The 22931-nt window shown below is 55.3% G+C and overlaps 1 protein-coding gene across 5 annotated transcripts in view; it reads left to right on the top strand.

Moving 5' to 3' along the window:
- Window positions 1-22931, top strand: part of NPHP4 (nephrocystin 4) — a 103086-nt gene that overhangs the window by 15964 nt on the left and 64191 nt on the right. For 3 of the 5 annotated variants that reach the window (XR_012511486.1, XM_074377583.1, XM_074377584.1), the window contains exons 5-10: window positions 6722-6894; window positions 7933-7997; window positions 10017-10172; window positions 17064-17200; window positions 18556-18737; window positions 19778-19904. Coding sequence is in view for 3 of the 5 variants with exons in the window: in XM_074377583.1 (XP_074233684.1) it covers window positions 6722-6894; window positions 7933-7997; window positions 10017-10172; window positions 17064-17200; window positions 18556-18737; window positions 19778-19904 (840 nt within the window). In the remaining 2 variants the exon portion in view is untranslated. Of the gene's footprint in view, window positions 1-6721; window positions 6895-7932; window positions 7998-10016; window positions 10173-17063; window positions 17201-17298; window positions 18738-19777; window positions 19905-22931 lie in introns of those variants that run through there. The other 2 variants (XM_074377585.1, XM_074377586.1) reach the window with 2 other exon arrangements.

Raw genomic sequence — 22931 nt, forward strand, 5'->3', positions numbered from 1 at the left:
CCAGAGGCCTTCTGTCCGGCTGCTGCTTCAGAGCTGAACCCGGTGGGTGGGGCTTCTGAGTGCAGGGGGTCCTGCAGTTGACAGTCACGGGTCCATGCTGTGCTGATTTCATCTTTCTCGTGTGTGTGGAGCCCGGTATGTGACAGCACAGTGAATAATGGAGGTGGTGGTGGTGGCCCTTGCCATCCTAGGGCACATCACCCTCTGTGACCACAGACCAAACCAGCTGCCCTTTTCTGCTGGGGACCGTCCTGGTCCTGTGGTAAAGCCGCCGGCCTGGCTGAGCCCTGCTGCCCCTTGCTTGGCCGTCCCTCGAGTTAGGACGGTGTCTCTTGGGTGCACTGGTTCTGACCGGTGCCCTTGCTTAACGTGGCAGGAGAGGGAGGTGATGCCCCCAGGGGTCGGGAGAATGAAACAGCCGTGGTGACGGGTGTCCTGGGGACTCAGAATGTGCCTGCTGTTCGGGTGGTCACGCAGCTTGTGCGATGCCCTGGAGAAGTCTCACGCCCGAGAGAGAGGTCGAGGGTTGTAAACTGCGGATGTGAGTGACTGCGGGCAGCTGCTTCCAGCGAGGTCTCAGCTCAGGCGGTTGGTCGCCTTCGTGCTATTGTCGCGGTTCAGCAGGAGCCCCGGGGGCCCCGAGGTTGCCGAGAACGTGGCCCCGGCTCAGCCTCCGGGCCTCTGGGGCGGCCTCTGGGGCCAGGCTGTTGGGATTTCCTCCCTCTCATGTGTACGGCCAGGCCCAGGGAAGCCCGCTGTGTCCCCGCCACGCTGCCCTAGGGTCGGTATTGTTATTTCCCCTCTTGAAAGAGCAGTCCAGCAGGTCAGGAGGAGGGACCGCCTTGACCGCCGGGACTGTTCTCTGGCCGCGTGTCCCCGGGCCCTGCAGCTTCCGGTGGGAAGGGCCGCGGGGTCGGGGGACAGTTGTGCTCTGAAACTGGCACAAGAATGCTCTGCCGTCACCGGGGTTCTGAGATGAGTCCTCCCTCCCTGTCCTTCCCCTTAGCTTCCCTTGTAGCAGCCTCAGTCACAGCCTCGACAGGCCACACGGAGGGCCTGCCGTCTACCCTGACCAGCCGGTGACAGAGAGCTGTGATGGAGCCCCGCAGAGCAGAAGTCGCGCTGTAAGAAACAGCCTCCTTCTCGGCTTGTCCAGGGTTTAGCATTTGTCCCTGAGAGGGCTTCTCAGATGTCCGTGTGTCCTGGGAGTGCTTTCAGCTCACAGTTCAGGCCTGATTTGGTCCAGTGTCCTGAACTGGGGGAGCCTGGGCCACTCTTGCTGTTTGTCTACTGCTAAGCTGGGCGTGGGGACGGGGGCAGTGGGTTAGTGAGAACCACAGTCCTTAACGGTCTCAGAGTTACTGAAGTGGATAATGCAGCAAGGCAGTGTGGGGTGCACAGAGCATCTTTGCAAGTCACGGAATTGCTCAGGGAAGCCATGGTTCTCCAGCTGCTATGCCCAAGGTGAGCAGCAGGGGCCACTGGTGCCCCAGGAATGGTCCTGTCCGTCCTGATGAGCCATTTGATGGCATCCTCCATGCCCAGCACTTTCCTCTCATCCCTGAAGATCAGAGTTTAGTTAAAGAGATTTCCCCTTCGCTGAGTGTGTGTGCGTGTGTACACACATCCACGTATGTACATGTTCACGTGCACACGTGTGGCTGGTGTGGAGCGTTTGCAAGGTGGCCTTTGAGGAACAGGAGGTCTGGTTATGGGGTCACATCCTGCAAGCAAATGCCCTGCCACCACCCCTGGGGGGAATAGAGAGAAATACAATTTGCTGTTTTTAGAGATGATTCTGAAATCTGCTGAAGATCTTTTTCTGATTTTACTATGTGTTCTGATTTGCCTGTGTTTTTCTGGTTGTACCAGTCAGGTTAGGGGTGATCTGCTTGGAGGTCGCGGGCTGCCAGTAGCAGGGGACCGTCTCTGGAGCCAGGGTGGCTGTCCCCCCAATGCGTGGGTTAATGAACCCACCTCATGGGCTCCGGGCTTTTACCAAGTTGTCTTAATACGCGGCCCTGAAAGAAGATGCTGTCTTGTTACTTTGCAAACAGGATCCTGAGGAAAGACTTTGGAGAGAGGAGTCTTGCCTTGAGTCTGAGCTGGGCTTTCCTTCTGTGAATGCTGACCTCCTCCCACTGGGTCCCAGCCTCCTGGCTCTGCCCGGCGGAGCCCAGGGGACCAGCTCCCAGGCCGCTCAGCTCTGAGCTCAGAATTCTGTGCTCTCCTTCCAGACCGTCCTCGATGGAGCGGAATCGCCCTTCACTTGCGCCGAGGTGGCTGATAATTCATTCAGCCTCTCAGAAGGTATTGTTAAAAATAACCTGGGAGGCCAGAGTACCGTTCAGTCCCTACATCTTCTCTCTGAGATGGACATAATTCTCCCTAAATCCGCTCCATAACCAACCATGCTCAGCCTTTCAGTGACAGCCTCATTTTTCCTCCTTTATTTATTTTATGTGAGTGACTGGGCAGGAATCCTAGTGGGTCTTCACAGACAGCCGATACCCAGACCAGGGGATTATTCCTCCCGGAGCCCCTCTCAGCCCCGGGTGTGGCTGAAGCGGCAGGTGAATCACTGCCCTGCGAGACCCAGGAGAGGGGGCGGCTTCCGCGTCCATTGCTGACGCTGCGAGAAACCGGCTCCTGACGGCTCACCGTCGTGAGAGGAGGTGCTTCTTCCTTGGAGCGGATGCTGGCAGGCGTGTTGGGGTGACTGACATCCCCGAGAAACCCCAGAGGGGTGCTTGAAGGCGCCTCTCCCTCTCCGGACGCCTCTCCTGGGTGGGGTGGTGGGGCTTTGATGTGAGATGGAGAAGGGCCAAGTCCTGCCCCATCGCCTACTCCTGGGGGAGTCTTACACTGGTTGTTTAAACTCTTTTCCCCCATTGACAAGCTACTTATTGAATTTTGCATCAGCCATGACGGCCTTTGCCTCGTCCCGGTGGATCAGGGCTCCTCAGCCTCGGCTCTGCTGACAGGTTGAGTCGAGTCATTCTCCTGGGGGGAGGGCTGTCTCCACTGCTGGGCCATTTTCCTGTGGATGACGGTGGGCCCCGCCCCGGATGAGAGGAAGCTTCTGACTTGGAATGAGAGATCAGACGTCTCTCAGAACAGAGTTTTGCTTGGCTGAGCTCACGGTGCCGGGAGCACCCAGTCTCGTGCACAGGAGGCCGTTCTGAACCGCGAGAGGGCGGCTGAGCTGGCGGATAGAGGCTGCAGGAAGGATCTGTGATTTATTTGCCTCCCTGCAGATATTCCACTAAAGGTTTATTGAAAAAAAGTGGTTTGGAAAGGTGCTAGTTTAATTTCTGCTCCTCTCTGCTCTGGCCTGTCCTCCGCCCGGGGCAGAAGAGCCGCATGTGACCTGGGGCTGGTCAAGCGGCAGGGCAGCCTGGGACCCGTGGCCGCAGCCCCTCCAGGAAGGCGCATCACCAGAGGCCCAATTTCCAGTCTGTCGTGTGGGTGAAAAATGGAATCTTGGCCCCGAGGCAAAATGGTGACTGTGTTTTTGAAGATGAAGGCATTAAGACAGGAGCATTTCTGTGATTTATTAATCTGTTTATCCTGTCAGGGAGGGAACTCGTCAAGGGCAGATGAGTGAGACGTGAGGGGCGGGGGCGGAGTGAGAGCTCCCCTCTTCTGGCTCCATCGGCCTCCTCTCGCAGGTAATTGGATGCGCTTGACGGGGACCTTTAATCACGCACGACGGCGGGCGCTTCGGGCTTCCTCTCTGGGCGTCGTCCTGCGCGGCTCCCTGAGACGTCCTCACGCCGGGGGGCAGGTTTGCAGTGTTGCTTGATGGCGGATGGGATGTCTGGCCAAGCCCATGGGAAGGCGCCGAGGCCCCAGGTGAGCCGGGCTGGCCCGACGTGGCTCGCCTGGGGACTGTCCCGGCGAGGCGCCCAGAGGGTCAGAGCTGCAGACTTGGCACCGTTCATCCCAGGAGGCACTTACTTCCACCGAGCCCTCGGGCTGCTCGGACCTGAGCAGGGTTTGCCTTTGGTACCTGCCTAGTCTAGCCTTTCCCTTTGAACTTCGAACTTCCTGAGGGCTGGACCACGTTTTCCAGGTTCCCCAGAAGTCTATTTTTTTTTTTTTTAATGGAGGTACTGGGTATTGAACCCAGGATCTCGTGCACACAGAGCATGTGCTCTACCGCTGCGCTGTATCCACCCTCACCCCTTAGAAACCCATTGGCACGCGCTGTGCCCACACTGGAGAGTCTACAGTGACGTTTGCAAAAGCACCCGTCCTCGGCCGTCAGTGACGACAGGGTGACACCCTCGGACTTTTGAGGCCACCCTCCTGTCAAAGCTGGAGTCCCTGGAGGCAGACCAGGGTGGGCCCTGTTGTTGGTTTGGTCTCAGAATGGTTGTTTTCAGTGGTGAACGAAAGGGAGGGGCAGCAACCACGAATTCATTCTTGGGACTCACCAGAGGGGCTGGTCCGCCGCCTCCAGGCAGAGCATTTCAAGGTGCCCCCTGAGCTGGGCGGTTATTGATGCTTTGCATCAGAGCTTAAAATACTTGTTTCACTGCTGAAAGGAAGAGTGGGCAGTGTTCCTAAACCTGACGGGCACAGGTGTCACCATGAGGGGTGGGATAATGACAAACTTGACTTTTCAGCGGGGCTTTTTAACACGGTTCTCGGGGCTTGGAAACAGAAACATAATTCTCTCTTGATCCAACCACCTGTCAGCTGTAAGTGGTCATTATTTCATCATTTTGCAATAAAAGATAATAGAATAACGATTTATATCTTATGGCTGATGTTTTAATGTGTCTCTCTGTTATCCCGGGCTGACAGTCTGTGATCACAGTAAACGTTTTCTCGGTGACTCCACGGTAATGACTCGTTAATGGGGGATTATCCCGAGTTTAAATCACGTTGCTGCAGCCCGGCCTGGCCCCGCCGTCCCTCCCTCAGCCTTGTCGGGGGGTGGGCTTTGGGCTCAGCTGGTGACCCTGCGCCTGGGCTTTGCCCCTGCAGGGATGCCGGGTTCCGGGGACCACTCAAGTCCAGAGCCTCAGCTCAGTGCTGTGCTGGGGTCCCCGTAGGTTCACAAACCCAGTGAGCGGCTCTGTTTCTGCATCTGTGACGTTTGCTAGTTTTAGAAAACAGCAACCGTGTTGGATTTCATGAGATCGGAGCCAGCAGCAGAGGGAAGGTGCTCCTTCTCCACGCGGGGGCGCACGTCTTGGGATGGGGGCTGGATTGGACTCGCCCGTGGTATCTTTCTCACTCCCCTCTCCCTGGTGAGAGTGAGGGCTGCCCTTTCTATCTTTCTTTTTTTTAAAAAAATTATTTACTTATTTATTGTATTGAAGTCTGGTCGTTTACAATGTTATGTCAATTTCTGGTGTGCAGCACAGTGTTTCAATCATGCGTGTACACATGTACATCCACTTTCTTGTTATTTTTCATTGTAAGTTACTTGTACTACACAGTGTAAACTTGTTGTTTACCTTTTTTATATATAGTAGTGCGTATCTGCAATTCTCAAACTCCCAATTTATCCCTTCCCACCCCTTTCCCCCCTTGGTAACTGTAAGTTTGTTTTCCATGCCCGTGAGTCTAATTCTGTTTTGTAAATAAGTTCGTTTTGTCTTTTTTTTTAGATTCCACATATGAGTAATATCATATGGTATTTTTCTCTTTCTGGCTTACTTCACTCAGTATGACTATATCTCTAGGTCCATCCATGTTGCTGCAAATGGCGTTATTTCATTCTTTTTAATGGCTGAGTAGTATTCCATTGTATACATATACCACAACTTCTTTATCCAGTCACCTGTCAATGGACATTTAGGTTGTTTCCGTGTCTTGGCTATTGTGAATAGTGCTGCTGTGAACATTGATATGTGTATCTTTTCGAATTAAAGTTCCCTCTAGATATACGCCCAGGAGTGGGATTGCTGGGTCATATGTTAAATCTAGTTTTAGTCTTTTGAGGAATCTCCATCCCGTTTTCCATAATGGCTGCACCAAACTACATTGAGGGCTGCCCTTTGCACGAATGGAGAGGCTGCAAATGGGAAACCTTTTAGAGCAATTTGAGTATCATCTCCTTGGCTTGGGTCCCCCCCCCCCAAATCTTGTAATAAATAATCTCAAGACAGTTTTTGCCATAAAAAGATGTTAGTTGGGCTCTGAACTGAGGATAATTACATGGCACCTCAAGACATCTAAGGATCCTGCGTAGTTGAAACAAAATTAGTTCAGACGCAGCCTCCCCGAGTTTCCATATGAAACAGGGATCGGTCAGTACTGGCAAGTTGTGATTGAAGCTTGACAGTGGGTGTCACGTAGAGCGGGTGTGCAGCTGCGTGTGTGCAGGGGGCTAGTTCCGTCTTTGGGCTTGTGGTCCTGCAGGGGACTGGAGTGGGGTATATGGCTGCCCTGGTCCCTTCTCCTCCAGAGCTCTGGCGCCTGTTGGCGTGTTTTGTGGGTAGAAAGTTCCCAGAGGACGAGCAGATAGTCTGACGTCCTGGGTGCCGGGTGCTCTGGGGTGAGGAGCTGGGGCATACTGGTCAATTCTTTGTGCCTCCCTCCTTGCTGGGGCCCGGAAGGGCTGCTGTTCCCCGCGGGCATGTTCACAGCATTGATACGCCTGTCGAGGGTGAGGAGGGAGTCCCCTGCGTTCCTGCCTGTGTTGCCTCCTCTGCAGGCTGCGAACACTCAGCCGGTCATCTGGCTTCTGATTTCTCTTCTGCAGCCCTTGTATTTTCACACGCCCTTAAACCACCCCAACATCGTTGCTGTGGTAGAAGTGGTCACCGAAGGCAGGAGACGGGATGGGACCCTCCAGACTTTTTCATGTGGCTTTGGAATTCTTCGAATCTTCAGCACCAAGCCGGAATCTCCGACCTCTGCTGCCCAGGACAGACGGTAGCTGCCTTGTTTTCTCCGTCGTGGGGTTTTCCGGCGTCTTCCCGTGGTGGTGGAACTGCTCTTCCTCGCTGGTCCGTAGCAGAAGGCCCTGAATGTGTCAAGTTATGATGCTGTGTGTTCATTACAGCACGCTGGGGGGTAGCTCTGCTTCGACTTGTAACTGAGTTTGCCGCTTCTGGTGATGCCAAGCCACCATTCTCTAGGCGGGAGGGGACTGGCTTTGGCGGGGATGGGTGGGCGTTTAATGTGAGATGGAGAAGGGCCAAGTCCTGGGGGGTCTTAGGCGGTTCTTTAAATCCTTGAGTGTGAGTTCATCGTCTGACGAGAGGACAAGGGTGCCCAGCCCCTAAGGGTCCACAAGCGTCCGCAGTAGGTTCCCCAGTCGGGCGCCCCGTGAGCAGTAGGTGTCCTCCCTGCGAACCCTGCGGGGGTGTCTGCTGGGTGCTGGGCTCTGTCGTGTGAGGAGCCGGCCGTGCCCAGGTGGGTAGGATGCTGTGTGGTCATTTCAGCCACGACGGCATTTGCCCTGTCCCGGTGACCAGGGCTTCTCAACCTCGGCTCTGCTGACACCTGGGGCTGGTAAGCCCTTGCTGCGGGGCTGTCCTGTGCAGTGTGGGGTGCCTTGCAGCGCCCCTCCCTCTGCCCATTAGATGCCAGTAGCCCCCTTCCTGCCCAGCGGTGACAGCCAGAAACGTCTCCAGACTATAACAAATGTCCCGAGGCGGGCAGAGTCATCCCTGGTTGAGAACCACCGCTCGAGATACACAACTGTGGAGACGCCTCAAACATACTTTTCCTGGGACATTTCAGAGCATCACCGGTTCCCCCAGTGTTGATTCCTAGCGCCGGGGTTCTCGGGCTGCACTGGGGGCTGCTGTCTGTGTGGCGCTCTCCTCAGCTGTCTCTGTTTCTGCAGGAGGGTCGAGAAAGCCCTAGGAGGTGTGGTGCTTGGGCCCCCGTGTGCTTTCCTTCCGAGAAGCATCGCGGATGCTTGGTGGCTCAGCGCGCGAGGCAGACGCCCGTCTTGTTTTGCAGGTTGAGACTATATCACGGCAGCCCCAGAGCCCTCCTGCACCCGCTTCTCCAGGACCCCATCGAACGTAAGAGACAGGCCGGGCCGGGCCCGGGTCCCCTCCCCGCCTCCCACCCCGCACTGTCCTCTGCAGCCCCTGCCTGTCTTATAACTCCCCCAGGGATGGGCCATCACCAGCTTGGCTATGTTGTCAATAGATTGGGGGAATGTGTATCAGGGGCTTGGACTGTTGACCTGATTTAAAGACTGAAACACTAGCCCGGGAGGAGGGTGTGGCTTTGAGAGGACGGCCCGTGGGAGACAGGTGTTTGCTGTCCATCACCAGTCCCTGGCTGTCACCAGACGCCTTTGAAGTCCATGGGTCATCTCCAACACGGCAAGGCTGTCCAGTGCTGCCTGACAGGAGGGACGTTCTGCAGGAGCACCTGCCACGAGCGGCCCCGCGGCCGAGTGGCCTGCCTAGGGCAGACAGGGAGCGGCCGCGGTGCTGCTGGGATGTCTCCCCCAAGCAGCCCTGGTGCCGGCTGGGAGGGACGTGGGCCCCCTCCGGCTGCTGGCCTCCCCGGGAAGCTACCGGGCAGGAGGGGTTCACAGGCCATCTCAGAGGCCCAGCGTGGGGCCCTGGGCTGGCCCTGGGGGACGGGGTGGGGGCAGGCAGTGGAGGCAGGTCTATTTGGGGGGTGACTTTCTGTCCCTTTGAGGTGTCTCCCAGGTTCCGTGGTGGAACTTTGTGTCTGCCACCCAGCCCCCTTACCAGTTCAGGCCTACCCCACCCCTTCCACTCCCTGCTGACTTGGGTGAAAATCTCACGATAGAGGATCAATCAGCCAGCAACTTAAATGTTTTTTAATGAGGGCACTGGGGACTGAACCCAGGACCTCGTGCATGCTAAGCATGCGCTCTACCACCCACCCCCTGCAGAAACTTAATTTTATTGATAAAGACTGGCTTTTAGATTATTTCTCAGTTGAATGTAATTATTAATTTGTCAGCGTTTCCCCTCCGGAAGCATCCTGGAGTCAGCACCTTCTGAACAGCATGCGCAGCCGCACATAGTCCTCGGTTCTGGGCGCTGGTGGGGGGTGTGCGGGGCCGTGGGCATGTGAAGGGGGCCTGAGGAGGAACTGCCCTGAGGACCTTGGCTCATCTTCTCAAGGGACATTTCCAAAAATTTAGGGGCATTTTTCTTGAGTGGGTAATGCTGCCACGCGGTTCAGAACTCAGAAAGTGCTGCATGGAGGAAAAGGCTCGGAGCGAGGGCAGTCCCCTCAGCGCACCGCAGGGGCACACTGAGTTCTTTTCTTACGAAATCACACGGTATGCCTCAGGAGGTGGGGAGGCCCCTGTCAGAGCAAGAAATCAAGCGCAGCAAGGTGGGCCATCTGGTGGGAGTGTGCTGCGGGCGTGTCTGCGGTCCTGTGGGGCTAGGAGTACCCCTTCCTGCGCTGGCCTCTGTGATGCCCTTCACTCTGCCTCCCCGAGTGCTGTGTCTGAGCGCCTCCCTTCCTCTGGGACGCGGTCCCTCCTCCCACCTCCCCCAGCACGTCCTCTGAAACCTTCCTTGGGGTCCGGATCCCGTTCTCCTGAGTATCGTGGGTGTCGGCGTGCCACGGGGAAGAGCAGCCCCTCCTGGAGGACAGGGCTCTGTCTGCGTGGCTGCTGTCTGCCTTCCCCCCGCCCCCGGCCCATAGCCTCGTCCTGCTCGTTGTGGGGCCTGATGGAAGCAGGGCTGAGACTGGAAGGGAGGCAGCCTCCGGTCCAGCATGCCTTCTGGGTCCCTCGGAACCCGGGAGCAGGCGTTGCCTGGCCCTCACTGCTGTGGGGGAGGAGGTCAGCGGGAGAGATTTTCTCACGTTGGCGTGAAAACAGGTGTCTCTTTCGCTGCAAGTTTACCAAGAGAGTTGTTAGGGATGGATTCTTTTCCTCTTTGGCTGAACTAACAGAGAAACTCCCTGGTCTCCCCAGAAAAAGGCTTTTCTTTTCCGTGGGGTTTCTGTGTGGGGTGCCCAGTTTCTGGTCTGGTTTGACCAAAGGTGCCTTGGTTCCAGCTGAGACAGAGAAGGCGAGAAGGTTTTTTCTCCCCCAGAAAACAGGCACATGACCCTCATCGAGAACTGCAGCCTGCAGTACACGCTGAGGCCGCACCCCGCCCTGGAACCCGTGTTCCACCTGCTCCCTGAGAACCTGCTGGCGTCTGGGCTGCAGCCGATACCCGGGCTCCTTCCTGCCCACGGAGAAGCCGGTAAGGGCCGCTCTGTTTCTGTCCGCTGGGTGAGGGTCTGTCAGTTCCCGGTCAGACCTTGCAGGAATTGGGTTGTGCACTGGCCAGGCATCCCCAGCGAACGGCCTGGTGGTAGTTGTAGGGGAGGTGGGGGAGGTGGGGTAGGTGGAGGGGGAACAGGAGAAGGACAGAGAGGAGGAGGGAGGGGGAGGGAGATGGGGAGGGAGAGGGGAGGGGGAGGGGAGGGGAAGCATGGCGGCAGTGCTGTCTCTGCCTCACATCCCTCCAGTCAGCTCTGTCTTCCTCCTCGGGAAGTGCTTCCATAGGGCCGCCGTTCGTGTCTGACGACCGTGCCAGGAAGACCTCTGTTGCTGGACCTTGTCTTTACTGGACCCGGATCAGTGCCTTGATTATTGCTATTTTTTAATTGGGGTAAAATAGACATAACATAAAGTGTATGATTTTAACTGTTTTACAGCGTGCAGTTCATTGGCATTAAGGATGTTCACCATCCGTCTGCGGAACGTTTTCATCTTCCCGAGCTGAAACGCTGTCCCCATTAAACACCATACCCCATTGTCCCCTCCCCCAGCCCCCGGCCCCCACCCTTCTCCACTCTGTCCCTGTGAAGGGACTCTCTAGGGACCTCGCAGAGGTGGAATCCTACAGTTTTGGTCCTTTTGTGACTGGTCTGTTTCACTCGGCGTGATGTCCTCAAGCTTCCTCTGTGCTGCTGCCCGAGTTGGAATGTCCTCCTTTGGAGGGCGGAGTGGTGCCCCAGGGTGCGGATGGACTGCACTGCCTGTCCGTGGACACTCGGGCCGTTCTGCCTTTCTACTGTGCGTGAAGCTGCTCGCTCTGTTGGAGCTGAAACTCAGGTGCAAGGCTCAGGGCTGTGTCCTGGTGTGCTTTAGAAGTCGGTTCTCCTGGTGAGTGTGTGCTAACCCTTCCCAGCCACGTGAGCGCTGTGGGGGTCGCTCTGCTCTTGGGTCCTGCTGATGGGCCTCACCTCTCAGCCTTGTGCTCTTCCTGGGCACTGTTAGGGGCTTTTCGTCTGGCCGTCTGGAAGAGTGCAGAAGGGAGCACGCCGGCCTTCCCCACCTGGCGCTGCTGGGCCCTCTTGTCTTGGTGGGCTGGCTCCCTGCTCCCGTCCAGGTGTGAGCAGCTGGGGAGGAAAGCTTTGAGGTGCTGAGTGTTTGGTTCAGAACAGAAACCCTCAGGACCGAGAAGAGAAGGCAGATGCTCAGCCCCAGGCGGAGTGTGGTTGTCTCGGTAATGATGTCCCTGGGTGTTCCGGGCCAGCTGGGGCGCAGACCTTGTTATCTGAGTTCAAGAATTCCTGGGCCGGTGGTTGTCACCATCACAAGGTCACTGTTTCTCCAGTGTCTCAGAAAGAGACGATGATACACGGGAAGTGATAAATTAACTGTGAACAGGAGCAATTCCCAGGGGTCCCGGGATTAGATCTGCCCTGGGCCTCTGAGCTCTAAGTCCCCAGTGTCCTGTGTAGGGGGTGTTATGCCTCTGTAACGTGCCTGTGTTCTCCCAAGAGGAAGGAGGAGGCAGAGTCACGAGGAGGCAGAGAGAGAGCCTCATGGTTTTGCTGTTGGGACTGATGAAGAGAATGTGCAGGCCTGAGTCCAGATCTGAGCCCCCGCCCACTGGTCAGGGAGGCCCTGTGGGTACCGCTCCAATTGCGTGGCTATTAGGAGCCTAGATGCGCCTGCATGGAAGTCAGCTTCTGTGGCTCTCTCCCACCTGGGTTTCTGGGTATTTAAACAGAATGTTCTTGGGGCCTGAATGTGTCCATCACTTTGTGACTTGCCAGTGGGAGTCAGCAGAACCGCACATAAAACATTACAGTACACACGCGTGGCTCGGACCTGCTTCTGCGTCCCTCCTGGAGGTGAGGGAGACGCCCAGGCGCCCAGACAGGCCCTGTTTTGTTCTGTGTCTCACGTCGGACAGGGATGTCTGGGGGTCGCGTTACAGAGAGGAGTTCTGAGTTAAAGGAGCACGATTTCGGGTCCTGGTCCTGAAGTTTGTGTTTTCAGAAGTGGCCGGTCGCTGGGACACTTAAGGGATGCGGTGGTGCCAAAGGACAGTTTACATTGTTGCTGTTTAAAGACAAAGGACCAGAGACTGGCAGGAGGGGTGGGTGGAGGGCACTCCCTTCCCACCGGCAGGAGCCCGGGAGATGCGCTCGCTCTTCAAGGGGAGAAGGGAGCACACGCAGCCTCCCTGCAATTCCCGAGACCACCCGGGGGCCCGCGGATATGCGGGGGCCACGCTGGCTGGCGGCTGCACGGCCTCGCAGGCACCGAGCCCGCTTCCCGACAGTGGTCATTGTCTCCGTTATAAATTCTGCCCAGGATCTTACAGGCTGTTGTGACTCACTGTTGAAAGAGAGTTTCATTGCTGGATTATGTTTTCTAGCCCTGACGACCCCGGCGGGGACTGGTGCTGGCTTCGGGGTGGGAGTCACGGGTCTGACTTGAGGAGGGTTTGGTTTTATTTCAGTGCCTGTTGGGGTGTGGACGTTTGTTCACTTGTAAATGCCACAGTGTGGGAGGAGTGAGCTGTTTTCAATTCAGGCGCTGACTGAGGTCATTGCAGGTTCACAACGCGGTCTTAACAAGCAGTGGGGCAGCGCGGTCCAGGGACCCCCTCCCTGTCTCCCCCAAACTGGGCGCATCACAGCCGGGACCCTGACGGCGACCCAGCCTGGGGTCTCCCGTCCATCTCCCCACTTTGATTCGCACTCATTGCGTGAGGATTGAATTTTTAAGTCATTTTCAAGCTGAGAATGACTGGGCAGTTTTTCCTTGAGCAGCTTCTTGGACAAGGCCACAGTTTAAAATGACACACTCTTTATTCAATAAATACAGGAAAACTAAAAGTTTTCCCTTCCAGCCTCACTCCCCAGAGAAAACCAGTGCTAACAGCTTGTGTATAGCTTTTATATACTCGTTGATTCATTAATTCGTTTGTTGTTGTTTGTTGTTGTAGAGCGGATGCCGTGAGCCCCGGGGCTCCTGGTGCAGAGTCGGTCCATCTCCCGGGACGAGTGTGGGCGAGGGCAGACCGCAGGTCTAACCATGGGCACCCCAGGCAGGAGCAGGGGTTTTAGAGTAAATGTGGACCAGCTCAAGGTCACAGCCATTCCTGCCTAAGTTGCTCCCAAATCACGTTTTCATTCTGCCGCCGTTGCAGTCTTCTCCTTGTCTTGTGAGGTGCCCTCTGGTGCTTGAGCTATCTCAGCTGGAGATCTGTGTCCCAGGAGGCTGCGGCTGGCGTGACCTCCTCGGGCATCTGGGGCTACTTCCAGGCGCTTCCCTGAAGGATGTCCCTGGGAAGGGGTTCTTGCTTGTTAAAAGCGCCAGCAACGCCCGTTTTCCTCTGCAGCACATCTGTGGGAGTCTTAGAAGAGAACGGATCACTGTGAAGGGGTCCGTCTTCCCGCAGGGGCAGTGCCGTTGTTGGCAACTGCATCTCCACCCAGAGACTTGGCAACAGTCAGTGGAAGCAGGACCCAGTTGCAGAGCACAAGGGACGAGAGTCCTCCACCCTGGGAGGTCAGCGCTGCTGGGGCAGCTGGTGTCCTGGCCACTGATGCTGGTCGGCTGAATGAATGAATAAATGAATGAATGAATGACAATTTCAGGTGGTCAAACTGCTCAGTGGGTGAAGCTGGATGTTTGGGGAAGAGCCCTGAGGCCGGCGGTGGTGAGGGCCGGCTCCGCTCCCGGCCCCGTGTGACCCGGGGGTCTCCTGACCTGTCCAGGCCTCTGCCATTGCTGCCTCCTCTGTAAACTGCGGACATTAGCAGGATCTTCCCGAGAGACGAGTTTGGGGAGCAAATGGGATGGGTGGGTAAAGCACAGCCCCGGGAACACAGGAGGAGCCCAGCCACGTGAGCTGCTGTGCCTCCGTCGGGAAGGTTCTGCCTTAAGTTGAGCCGAGGAGGCTCCTCTGACCCGGGGACCCGGTGGCTGCCCTCCGCCGCGGAGCGTCCAGGAGGTCTGATCCGTCTCCTGTTGGAGGGCGCGTAGGGACATTCATTTCCCGTTTGTGCTTTTGTAGCAAACAGGACTTGACGTTAGGGAAGGTGAGCGGGTAACGGGCAGGGGAGTCCGTTCGGGGTCCGGTGTTTTTGCTGCTCAGCTCAGGAGTCAGGGGAGAGGGCGCCGGACACAGCCAGTGTGTTCTCCCCAGTGTGCTCCGTGGGCATGCCCCTGGGCTGCTCTCTGGCCCGGGGACGAGCGGGTGGGCTGTCCTGGGGGGCCCAGCTCCCCGGGCTGTGATGGAAGCCTGGTCGGTGTGGGAGCAGGGTGAGGTGGTCCTGATGGCGTCAAGGCTGCGTGTGGGGTGGGGGAGGAGCTGAGGGGGGTCTCACTAGGGGTACAGGGAGCCTGCCCCTCCCCCCGCCCCCGTGACTGCCCGTAGAGACCTGGACCGCTTGACTTTGACCACCTGTTCTGGCCAACAGTGTACCCGTGACCCAGAGCAGAGGGATTACTTGGTAACCAGCAAATGAGCCCATCTGGGCTTTAAAGCAGTGAGCACGTGCCAGGGACGGGGCGTGCGGCTCAGGGTCCCGGAAAAAGGCAGAGGTCGTGTGTCGAAAACACCGAAATCCCTCAGGGAGATGTGTCCCTGTTTGCCCTGTGTTGCAGACACACGAATTAACTTGCAGAATAAAAAGTATGGAGTCTGCAAAAGTGAGGGGATGACAAGCACCCTTTCTGGCCCCCGAGCCCGCTTCCCTCTCCTCCCCCTGCACACTCTACTCGCTCTCGGGCCGGCGTCTGGGGCTCCTCGGGGTCTCTGAGGCCTTCTGCCCGCGTTCCCTGATACCCTGCGGGAACCGTCTGGGGCCTCGGGCTTCCTGCCTCTGTGGTGGGGGAGGCGGACCCCTCAGCCTTGCCCACCTGTCCCTCTCCCCGTCTCTCCGCGGGAGGCTCCCAGTTCCGCGTGTGCTTTAGACGCTCGCTTGACCCTTTCAAGGAAGGTTGCATTTTCCATATTTCTGCACTTTAAAAAATCTGTGGTAAAATAGACATACCCTAAAATGGGCTGTTCCACCTGTTTTTAAGCCTGCATTTCCGTAGGGTTGAGCACACGCACGTCATTGTGGGACCCTCCAACTCCAGAACGTTCTCATCCTGCAGAACGAAACTCTGAACCTTAAATGCTGACCCCCAGGCCCCCCGCCCCCAGCCGCCTCCATTCCACTCTCTGTCTCTGCATTTGAGGACCTCAGGTACCTCGGGTAAATGGAATCGTACAGTGCTTGTCTTTTTGTGGCTGGCCCGTCTCACTCAGCATGAAGTCCTCGGAGTTTATCCACGTTGTAACAGCTGCCAGAATTTCCTTCCTTTCTTGAGGTTGGATGATGCGCTGTTGTGTGGTTGGACCGCATTTTGTTCCCCTGCTCATCTGTCGGTGGACACTGGTTGTTCCCACCTTCTGGCTTCTGTGAGTCATGATACTTGCGCTTTTAATTGGTTCCGATTCAGCAACTGACCTGTTTTAGACACTTAAAAAGTATGACAGGAGTACATAAACTTTCTCAGAGGTATCAAACCTAATGCATATTTGTGATGGGAAGATATAGAAAACTATGAAGAAGGAAATAAACAATCCGTGATTACTATCTGCAGATACACACGTATGCATGTAAATGCGTATATTGTAGATAAAAATTGTCGCCAAATGGACTAATACACAGTGTTGTATGTTGTCCTTTCCACCTGCAATATCATGACTATTTTTCGATCATTAAATTATCTTTGACGATATGATTTTTGTTCTCATTTTGAATGAACAGTGGATTAACTTTCTCCTCCTCTTGCACAGTTGGTGGCTTCTTATTTTTGTCTGTTGTGAATAACGTTCTAGTGAGTATTCTTGCCCTGAAAGCGCCACTTCCATGGTGGATTGTTCCACTAAATAGGTTCAAAGGTGGCATCATGGGGACAGAAGGTAGGCAGGGATATTTTTAAGACTCCTGATACTTACAGAGGTGAAGAGGAGATTGCCTCTTAGCTGTGCTGATGTGTAAGCTTCCAGCAGGACAGTGTGCTTTTCACTGTAGTTTCATCAGCACTGAGTCTTACGTCAGTTGAATGTTTTTTTTAAACTTTGGAATTGGCTTTTAAAATCTAAGACCGCGTACCTGAATATTTAAATAGTCATAAAAATTTAGAAAGAGACAGAGAGGACCAGATCCAGAAAGATGACGATGATGGGGATGCAGGAGGCAGAACCCCGGGGGCTGTGTCTGCAGGGAAGCCGCTGGCCTTGCCCTTTTCCGCCTGTGTCGGCCTTTGCTCCAGAGCCTGTGGAGAAGGCCTCTCCAAACAGACGAGACTCTGCCCTCTCACGGCCGAGTCTCCACGCACCTGCTCGGTGCAGGCGCTGGGCTCGATGCCGGGGGTCGTTGTCCCTTTCTGTCCCCATGGAGCGCTCAGCCGGGCGCATGTCTGCAGGGGCGGGACCTTCCTCTCGGGGCGCCAGCCCGGCCGGTGTTTCTGCTCATCACTGGGCCGTGTGCATGCGAATTCCTGCACGCTTCCAGATGGTTCAGGGCAAACGTGGAGCAGGGACAGCTGACACCGTGGGCTGTGCTCTTGCTGGAGAAGCTGAGTGTTGGGACCAGCTGTCCCTCCGTGTCTGGCAGCCCGTGTGCTCTGGGTGGTAAGGTCTGCTCCTGGAGCAGGTTTGGGGTAGAATATGGACCCGGAACCGAATTTGCACTTGTCTGATGAGTTTCGCGTCTGGGTCTGAACTGAACTGGGCTCTGTTTGAGAGTTCTGTCTGGGCAATGCCCGTGGCCCGGACCTGGGGGGATGAGAGGACCCTTGGGTGGCTGTTTCCGCGGGTCCTCCATCTCTGCCTCTCGTTGTCCAGGGGACGCCCTCCGAAAGCCTCGCCTTCAGAAGCCTCTCACGTGGTACCTGGACGACTTGTTCTTCACGCTCTACCCCTCCCTCGAGAAGTTCGAAGAGGAGCTCCTGGAGCTGCTGATCGGCGACCACTGCCGGGAGGTACAGTCTCGGGTCGGGGCCCCTCGTCTGAGCCGCGGAGGTGCCCGCGGCCGGCAGAGCTGGGGACGCTGCCGGCCTCCTGAGTCGCCGAGGTGAGCGGTGCAGCCGCTGTGACGCCCTTGGTCCTGCCTTTTCCTCTTTGCGGCTCAACAGGGACACTCGAGCCACTGTCTTAACCTTGATGCTGACGGAGTTGCTGTTATCCCGAGACATTAACCAACGTCAGCTTCGACGCAACTTAGTCAGTCCTCACTTCAGCGTGAATTAACCTCCCAGTAGCGTAGGGAAACCGTAAAGTAATGTGCATTTACAAAGGACATTTTCAGGGTGTCTGTGGTCTTTAACCTGCGCTTCTGAGGACGGTGCCCATCCTGGTGGCCTGTGAAGTCCGCAGGTTATTAATTACACACACACTCCCACGAGCGAGACAGACTTGGAGGTGTTCTCCGTCCGTTCTTGAAAATGCAGCTCCGTGTGACGGGGCCTCATGTGGAGCAGACTCCGAGCAGAGGGGCGCAGGGCAGCAGAGCACGCTTCCTTCCTGCTCGGGGGCTGCTGCCGGAGGCCGGAGGTGTTTAAGAGCGTCGCTGTTGAATTTTATATGTTCCCATAAAAGTCACTTTACTGTGTTTTTACTGTCTTTGTACGTCTGGTCCTGTCCAGCGGGCGGAGACTTGCTTGTCTCCATCCTTTTCTTTTCATTACTCAAAGACTAATGGGCTGAATTGAGGTCCGTTCAGCATGATTAATGGGCCATGAAGAAAATGTGAAAATTCAGGGATCATCTTGCAACAATCACATAATTTAATCAACAGTAATGGCCTGGAGGAGTATCCTTGCTCATTTGTTAGGGCGTCTGTGCATTTTTTTTGGTAAGATGAAACGCTTTAATATCCAGTGCCCACTTTGGGGCAGATTCCATTTTTATTGGTTTATGACTTACTGCCTAAGTATGCTTCCTCTTCCTGCGGCCCCTTCCGCCCCACGTCTCCAGTGTCCGAGTTGGGGGAGGGCAGAGGCATTGCAGCTTGCCGGCTTCAGCCCCCAGGTGCTTCTGTCACAGCCTGCCCTTGACTCTGGGGGTACCGGGCTCCTGCACCTTGACGCCCCAGGTCCTGCCGGAGGAGCCCCTGGTTGCTAGCTTGCTGCGTGTTGAGACTTATAGCTCAACCCTGGAAACCTAGAGCAGGAGTTGGGTGATTCAGGCGTCTAAGGGGCGTGTCACCCTGCAGGGTCGTGCTGGTGAGAGGACCCCGGGCTACCTGAAAACACCCGAGGGCCGGCCGTTCTGATCGGACTGTGCCCTCTAGGCTCCACCTGCGCGGGCCTTACTCTGCGCTGCGTGCTCTCCCCAGGCGGACGGCCCGCTGGACGGCAGTGCCCTGGAGATCCTGGAGCGGCGCCTGCGCGTGGGCGTGCACAACGGGCTGGGCTTCGTGCAGAGGCCGCAGGTCCTGGTGCTGGTGCCCGAGATGGAGGTGGCCTTGACGCGCTCTGCCAGCTTCAGCCGCAAAGTGGGCTCTTCTTCGAAGGCCAGGTATTTATTTTTGCCAGCGTCCCAAGTCCCAGCCCATGTGGAGCCCGGAGGTGTGGGTGGGCACCTACCTGGGGTCACAGTGGAAGGAGGTTGTTCTTTTTTTTTTTCTTCAGTTTTCAGTTTTATTAGGTAGAACTGTTACAATTTGACTGCACATATGGAATATATTGTATGTAAATACATATACATGATGTACTGCACATATTTAAAAATTTGCATATGCGTACTGTTCATTTTTCTAAGAACGTTTAGAGCTTTAGCTTTTTAAACTTACGTAGTTATCAAAGGAATAAAGCCAACCACAAAACAAGAATTAATTCAAAAAGATACATACACCCCACTATTAACAGCAACATTCTTTATATTGCCAAGCATCCTAAGTGCACGTCAATAGACGAATGGATAAAGCAGATGCAGCAGAGATGTGTAATGGAACACAACTCACCCGTAAGAAAGAAGGGTATTTTGCCACTTGCGGCTGAAGGAGGTGGTTCTTGCACGTGAGGCGTGCGCTCACCCCCTGGGTCCTTCCCGGTGCCTCTGCTCCGTTAGGAGCAGGCCTCAGTGTTGTGAGCTTGGGACGGTCCCCTTTTCGTGCTGACAGTTTGGCCTTGGCATGACTGGTGCCTCCAGCTGTGGAGACACGCTTTCCTCCAGATGTGCCCTGTGATCTGTTTCTCATGACGGAGAACCGGGGGCAGGAAGGTCTGTCACTCTGTCCGGTCCTGTGCTTCTCACAGCAGAATCAGAGACATCTCCCCGGGGCACCAGAGGCCGGCCCTGGAGGAGGGGGAGCCTCCAGGAGACTTCCATCCTCCAGACACGAATGCTGGCACTTTGGGAGGGAGTTGATTGTAGCATCTAAAAAAGGCTCTGCCTGGGGAATTACCTTGGGGGCCAGGCACACAGAAGAGGTGGGTGGCGTTGCTCTGGAGGGGACTCACTGCACCAGCAGTGCCTGGTGCCCCGGTCCCTGAGCGGATGAGCTGGGCGGCGGGAGCCACCGCCTGACCTGCCCCTTCCCTGTGTTCTTGGCCCAGCTCCGGGAACCAGGCTCTGGTTTTGAGAAGCCGCCTCCGACTCCCGGAGATGGTCCGTCACCCCGCGTTCGCCATCGTCTTCCAGCTGGAGTACGCGTTTAACAGCCCGGCGGGAGCGGACGGCAACGTGAGGCCCTCGGGTTGTTTCGGGTCCCTCCTGGCGTGGGCTCCGCACAGTCGCCATTGACATTTTTTCCCTTAAATAAGCTGTGCAGTCATTATTAGCAGCCCGGATAACGAGCGTGGAGTATGGTTGTAGGAAACACTTCCTAGCGATAGCTTTGCTGTGATTGTTTCCCCTCTTGACGGTGAGAGTGCGTTCTGCTGGCTGATGGGATAAATAGTTCAGGGGGCGTTGTGCATCCTAATGGCATTTATTCATAGTTATCAAATCAATATGTATTTTGAAAGATGAGGCCATTTGAATGTATTTTTCAAATGATAATAAGCACAGTAAAGCTTGAATCCGCACAAGAGGTGAATGTTTCCTGCAGTGGACTCTGGGTCTGTACCACAGCCGAGCGTGAGCGCTCACAGGATTCAGCCGTAGGAAGCGTAATAAAGAGGCGTCATGTACATTGTTGATCCAGGTTCTCTGGAAAACCAAAACATGCTACTCTCGAGATTCCATTTTTTTGTCTGAAAAAGCAGGTATCAATATAACAAGTAAATTAAAAATTAAAAAGTAGGGGGAGAGGATAGCTCAGTGGTGGAGCATGTGTTTAGCATGCACGAGGTCCTGGGTTCAATCCCCAGCACCTCCACTAAAAAATAAAATAAAATAAATAAAGAAATAAACCCAAGTACCGCCCCCCCAAAGTAAAAATTTTAAAAAGGCCAAGACACCCTCCGTGGTGGTCAGTCTGCCTGCGTCACTGTGCAGCTGACAGAGGAGTGGAGGACCAAGAGCCGCCTTGGGGGGCCTTTGGAGGGAGAATGGGGTGCCGGGCAGTGATCTCCTGTGCCAGCGTGGCTGACCTCCGCAATGCCCGCACCTCAGGGCGTGTGACTCAGAGTCCCCATCAGGTGAGCGTCTCGGGGCAGGGACGCTGGTCAGCGCCGAGCACACGGTCAGCGTGGTTCTGCTGAAGCTGGCGTGCCCAGCTCTGCTTTTCTTTCTTTGTTACCAGGACTTTCGGCTAAAATGCTGATACACTTTTGGGTGGGATTTAAGCAGGAGGGATGGGGCTTCTGGGGCTGGCGGCCACCTTGAGGGGGATGTTAATGGGCTCGGGGGCAGCCTCAGCCCTGGGGAGGGCTGACACAGAGGGAGCCAGTGAAGGAGCTGTGTGGGGGTTCCATGTCACTCTCCACTTCTTTATGTTATGTCCCCTCCAGGATGGTAATTACAATTTGCTTGTTTTTTTTTAATTGTTCTTTTTTTTAAAATTTATTTTTTCTACCTTTTTTGGGGGGGAGGTAATTAGGTTTATTTGTTTTTGTTTTTTAGTGGAGGTGCTGGGGATTGAACCCAGGACTCTGTGTGTGCTAGGCATGCACTCTACCACTGAGCTATACCCTCCCCACTAATTTGATCTTTATGCTGAAACGACTATGTCTAACATGACACAGTTATTACTGAACTCTTTTTTAAAAACATTTGTTTTACTAAATTTGGGAATTTTGGGGGGGGAATACTTACTTACTTACTGGGGATTGAACCCAGGACCTCATGCATGCTAAACAAACACTCTGCCACCAAGCTATACCCTCCCCCCGGTTTTGTAAGTCTTCACTGAAATGCTTCAGCACCGGCAGGTGGGTCCCGTGCCTTGCTGCTCTGTGGAGCTCTTGGAGTGTGGCTGTGTAATAGCTCATCAGTTCTTTCTGATGTGGGGTTTATCTTAACACGGAATATTGGATTCCATTTTACCGTCATCAAGTGTACTTTCCTCAGCGTAATCTGGAAAGGAAGTGTTCCGGGGCAAGAAGTGATTTTCCCCGCAAATTACTTGCCGCGTGGAACAGTGAAAATGGGTTAAGCATTCCTGGGGTGAACCCTGAATCAGGCACTCCCATCGCGGACAGGTCGCGTGGAGGTGAGAACAATGCTGGTGGTGCCGCGTGGGCCCTCTTCCCTCCCCTGGGAGCGTCCCCGGAGTTGGGAGGGGACGAGGCCCCAGGGGGTTTTTCTTTGTCTCCATCAGTTCAAGGTCCGGGCTCAGCCCTGGGAAGGGTGGGTTGCTGCCGCCCCTCTCGCCCCCCTCATAGACCATTACTGACAATTTACCTGCAAATTCCTCTCTCCCTTCTCGTTCCTTTAAAAACCTCTCTGATGGACGTTCTGGGCATAAACAGAGATGGTAAAGTGCACCCCGTGTAACTTCAGCAGTCGTCCACCTCATGGACTGTCCTGTTTTGTCCACACCCTCTCGCACAACCCATTTTGACTTATTTTGAAGCAAATTCCAGTCCTAATTGCGTCTTCTTTGTTACTGCACTTTTCAGCTCAGGATTTCTTTTGAGGCTTTCTGTCTCTTTATTGGTATTTCCATCTTGTTCACCCGTAGTTTTCTTGACTTTCTCCACATCTTCCTTTAGTTCTTTGAGCGTCTTTAAGACCTTAGTTTTAAGGTCTTTGTCCAGCACACCCGCCCTTAGTGGCTTTCAGGGCCAGTTGCTGTTGACTGCGGTTTTCTTTTGAATGGGCCGCTCTCTTCTGTTTCTCTGCGTGTCTTGTGATTTTGTTGTTCAGCACTGATGTCTCTGGGCGGATTAGCAGCCAGAGGTGTAAACTTAACCACGTTGACCACAAGTTACCGTCCAGTTCTTGCCCTGTCCCCAGAGTTCCAAAATAATCACATCAGACGGTCCTGCCCGTGCAGGTGTCGTCCGGGAGGGGCTCCTGGCGCCTCCCGCTCTGCCGTCCTCCCAGAGCCCCTCCTGACTTTTGGAAGGAGGCTGTTCTTCGTCTCCATCACTTCTTTGTTTAGCTCAGTTCTGCCCGGTTCCAGGTCTCATCCACTGCGGGCCTTCAAACCAGCTGCGGTCTGGTTTTGGCCCAGGAGTTGAAGGTGCGCTGAGCCTCACATCTCCGACTCCGGTGCCTCAGTTGGTGTTTCCCGCAGCGAAGCAGCTCCCCTTTGATTCAGTGATGTGAGCCCCAGCACGCCGCCCGGCGGTGCCTCGCGTCGCCCTGTCGGTGCTGGTTCCT

The sequence above is a fragment of the Camelus bactrianus genome, chromosome 13, assembly GCF_048773025.1.
Source record: "Camelus bactrianus isolate YW-2024 breed Bactrian camel chromosome 13, ASM4877302v1, whole genome shotgun sequence".
Taxonomy (NCBI): Eukaryota; Metazoa; Chordata; class Mammalia; order Artiodactyla; family Camelidae; genus Camelus; species Camelus bactrianus.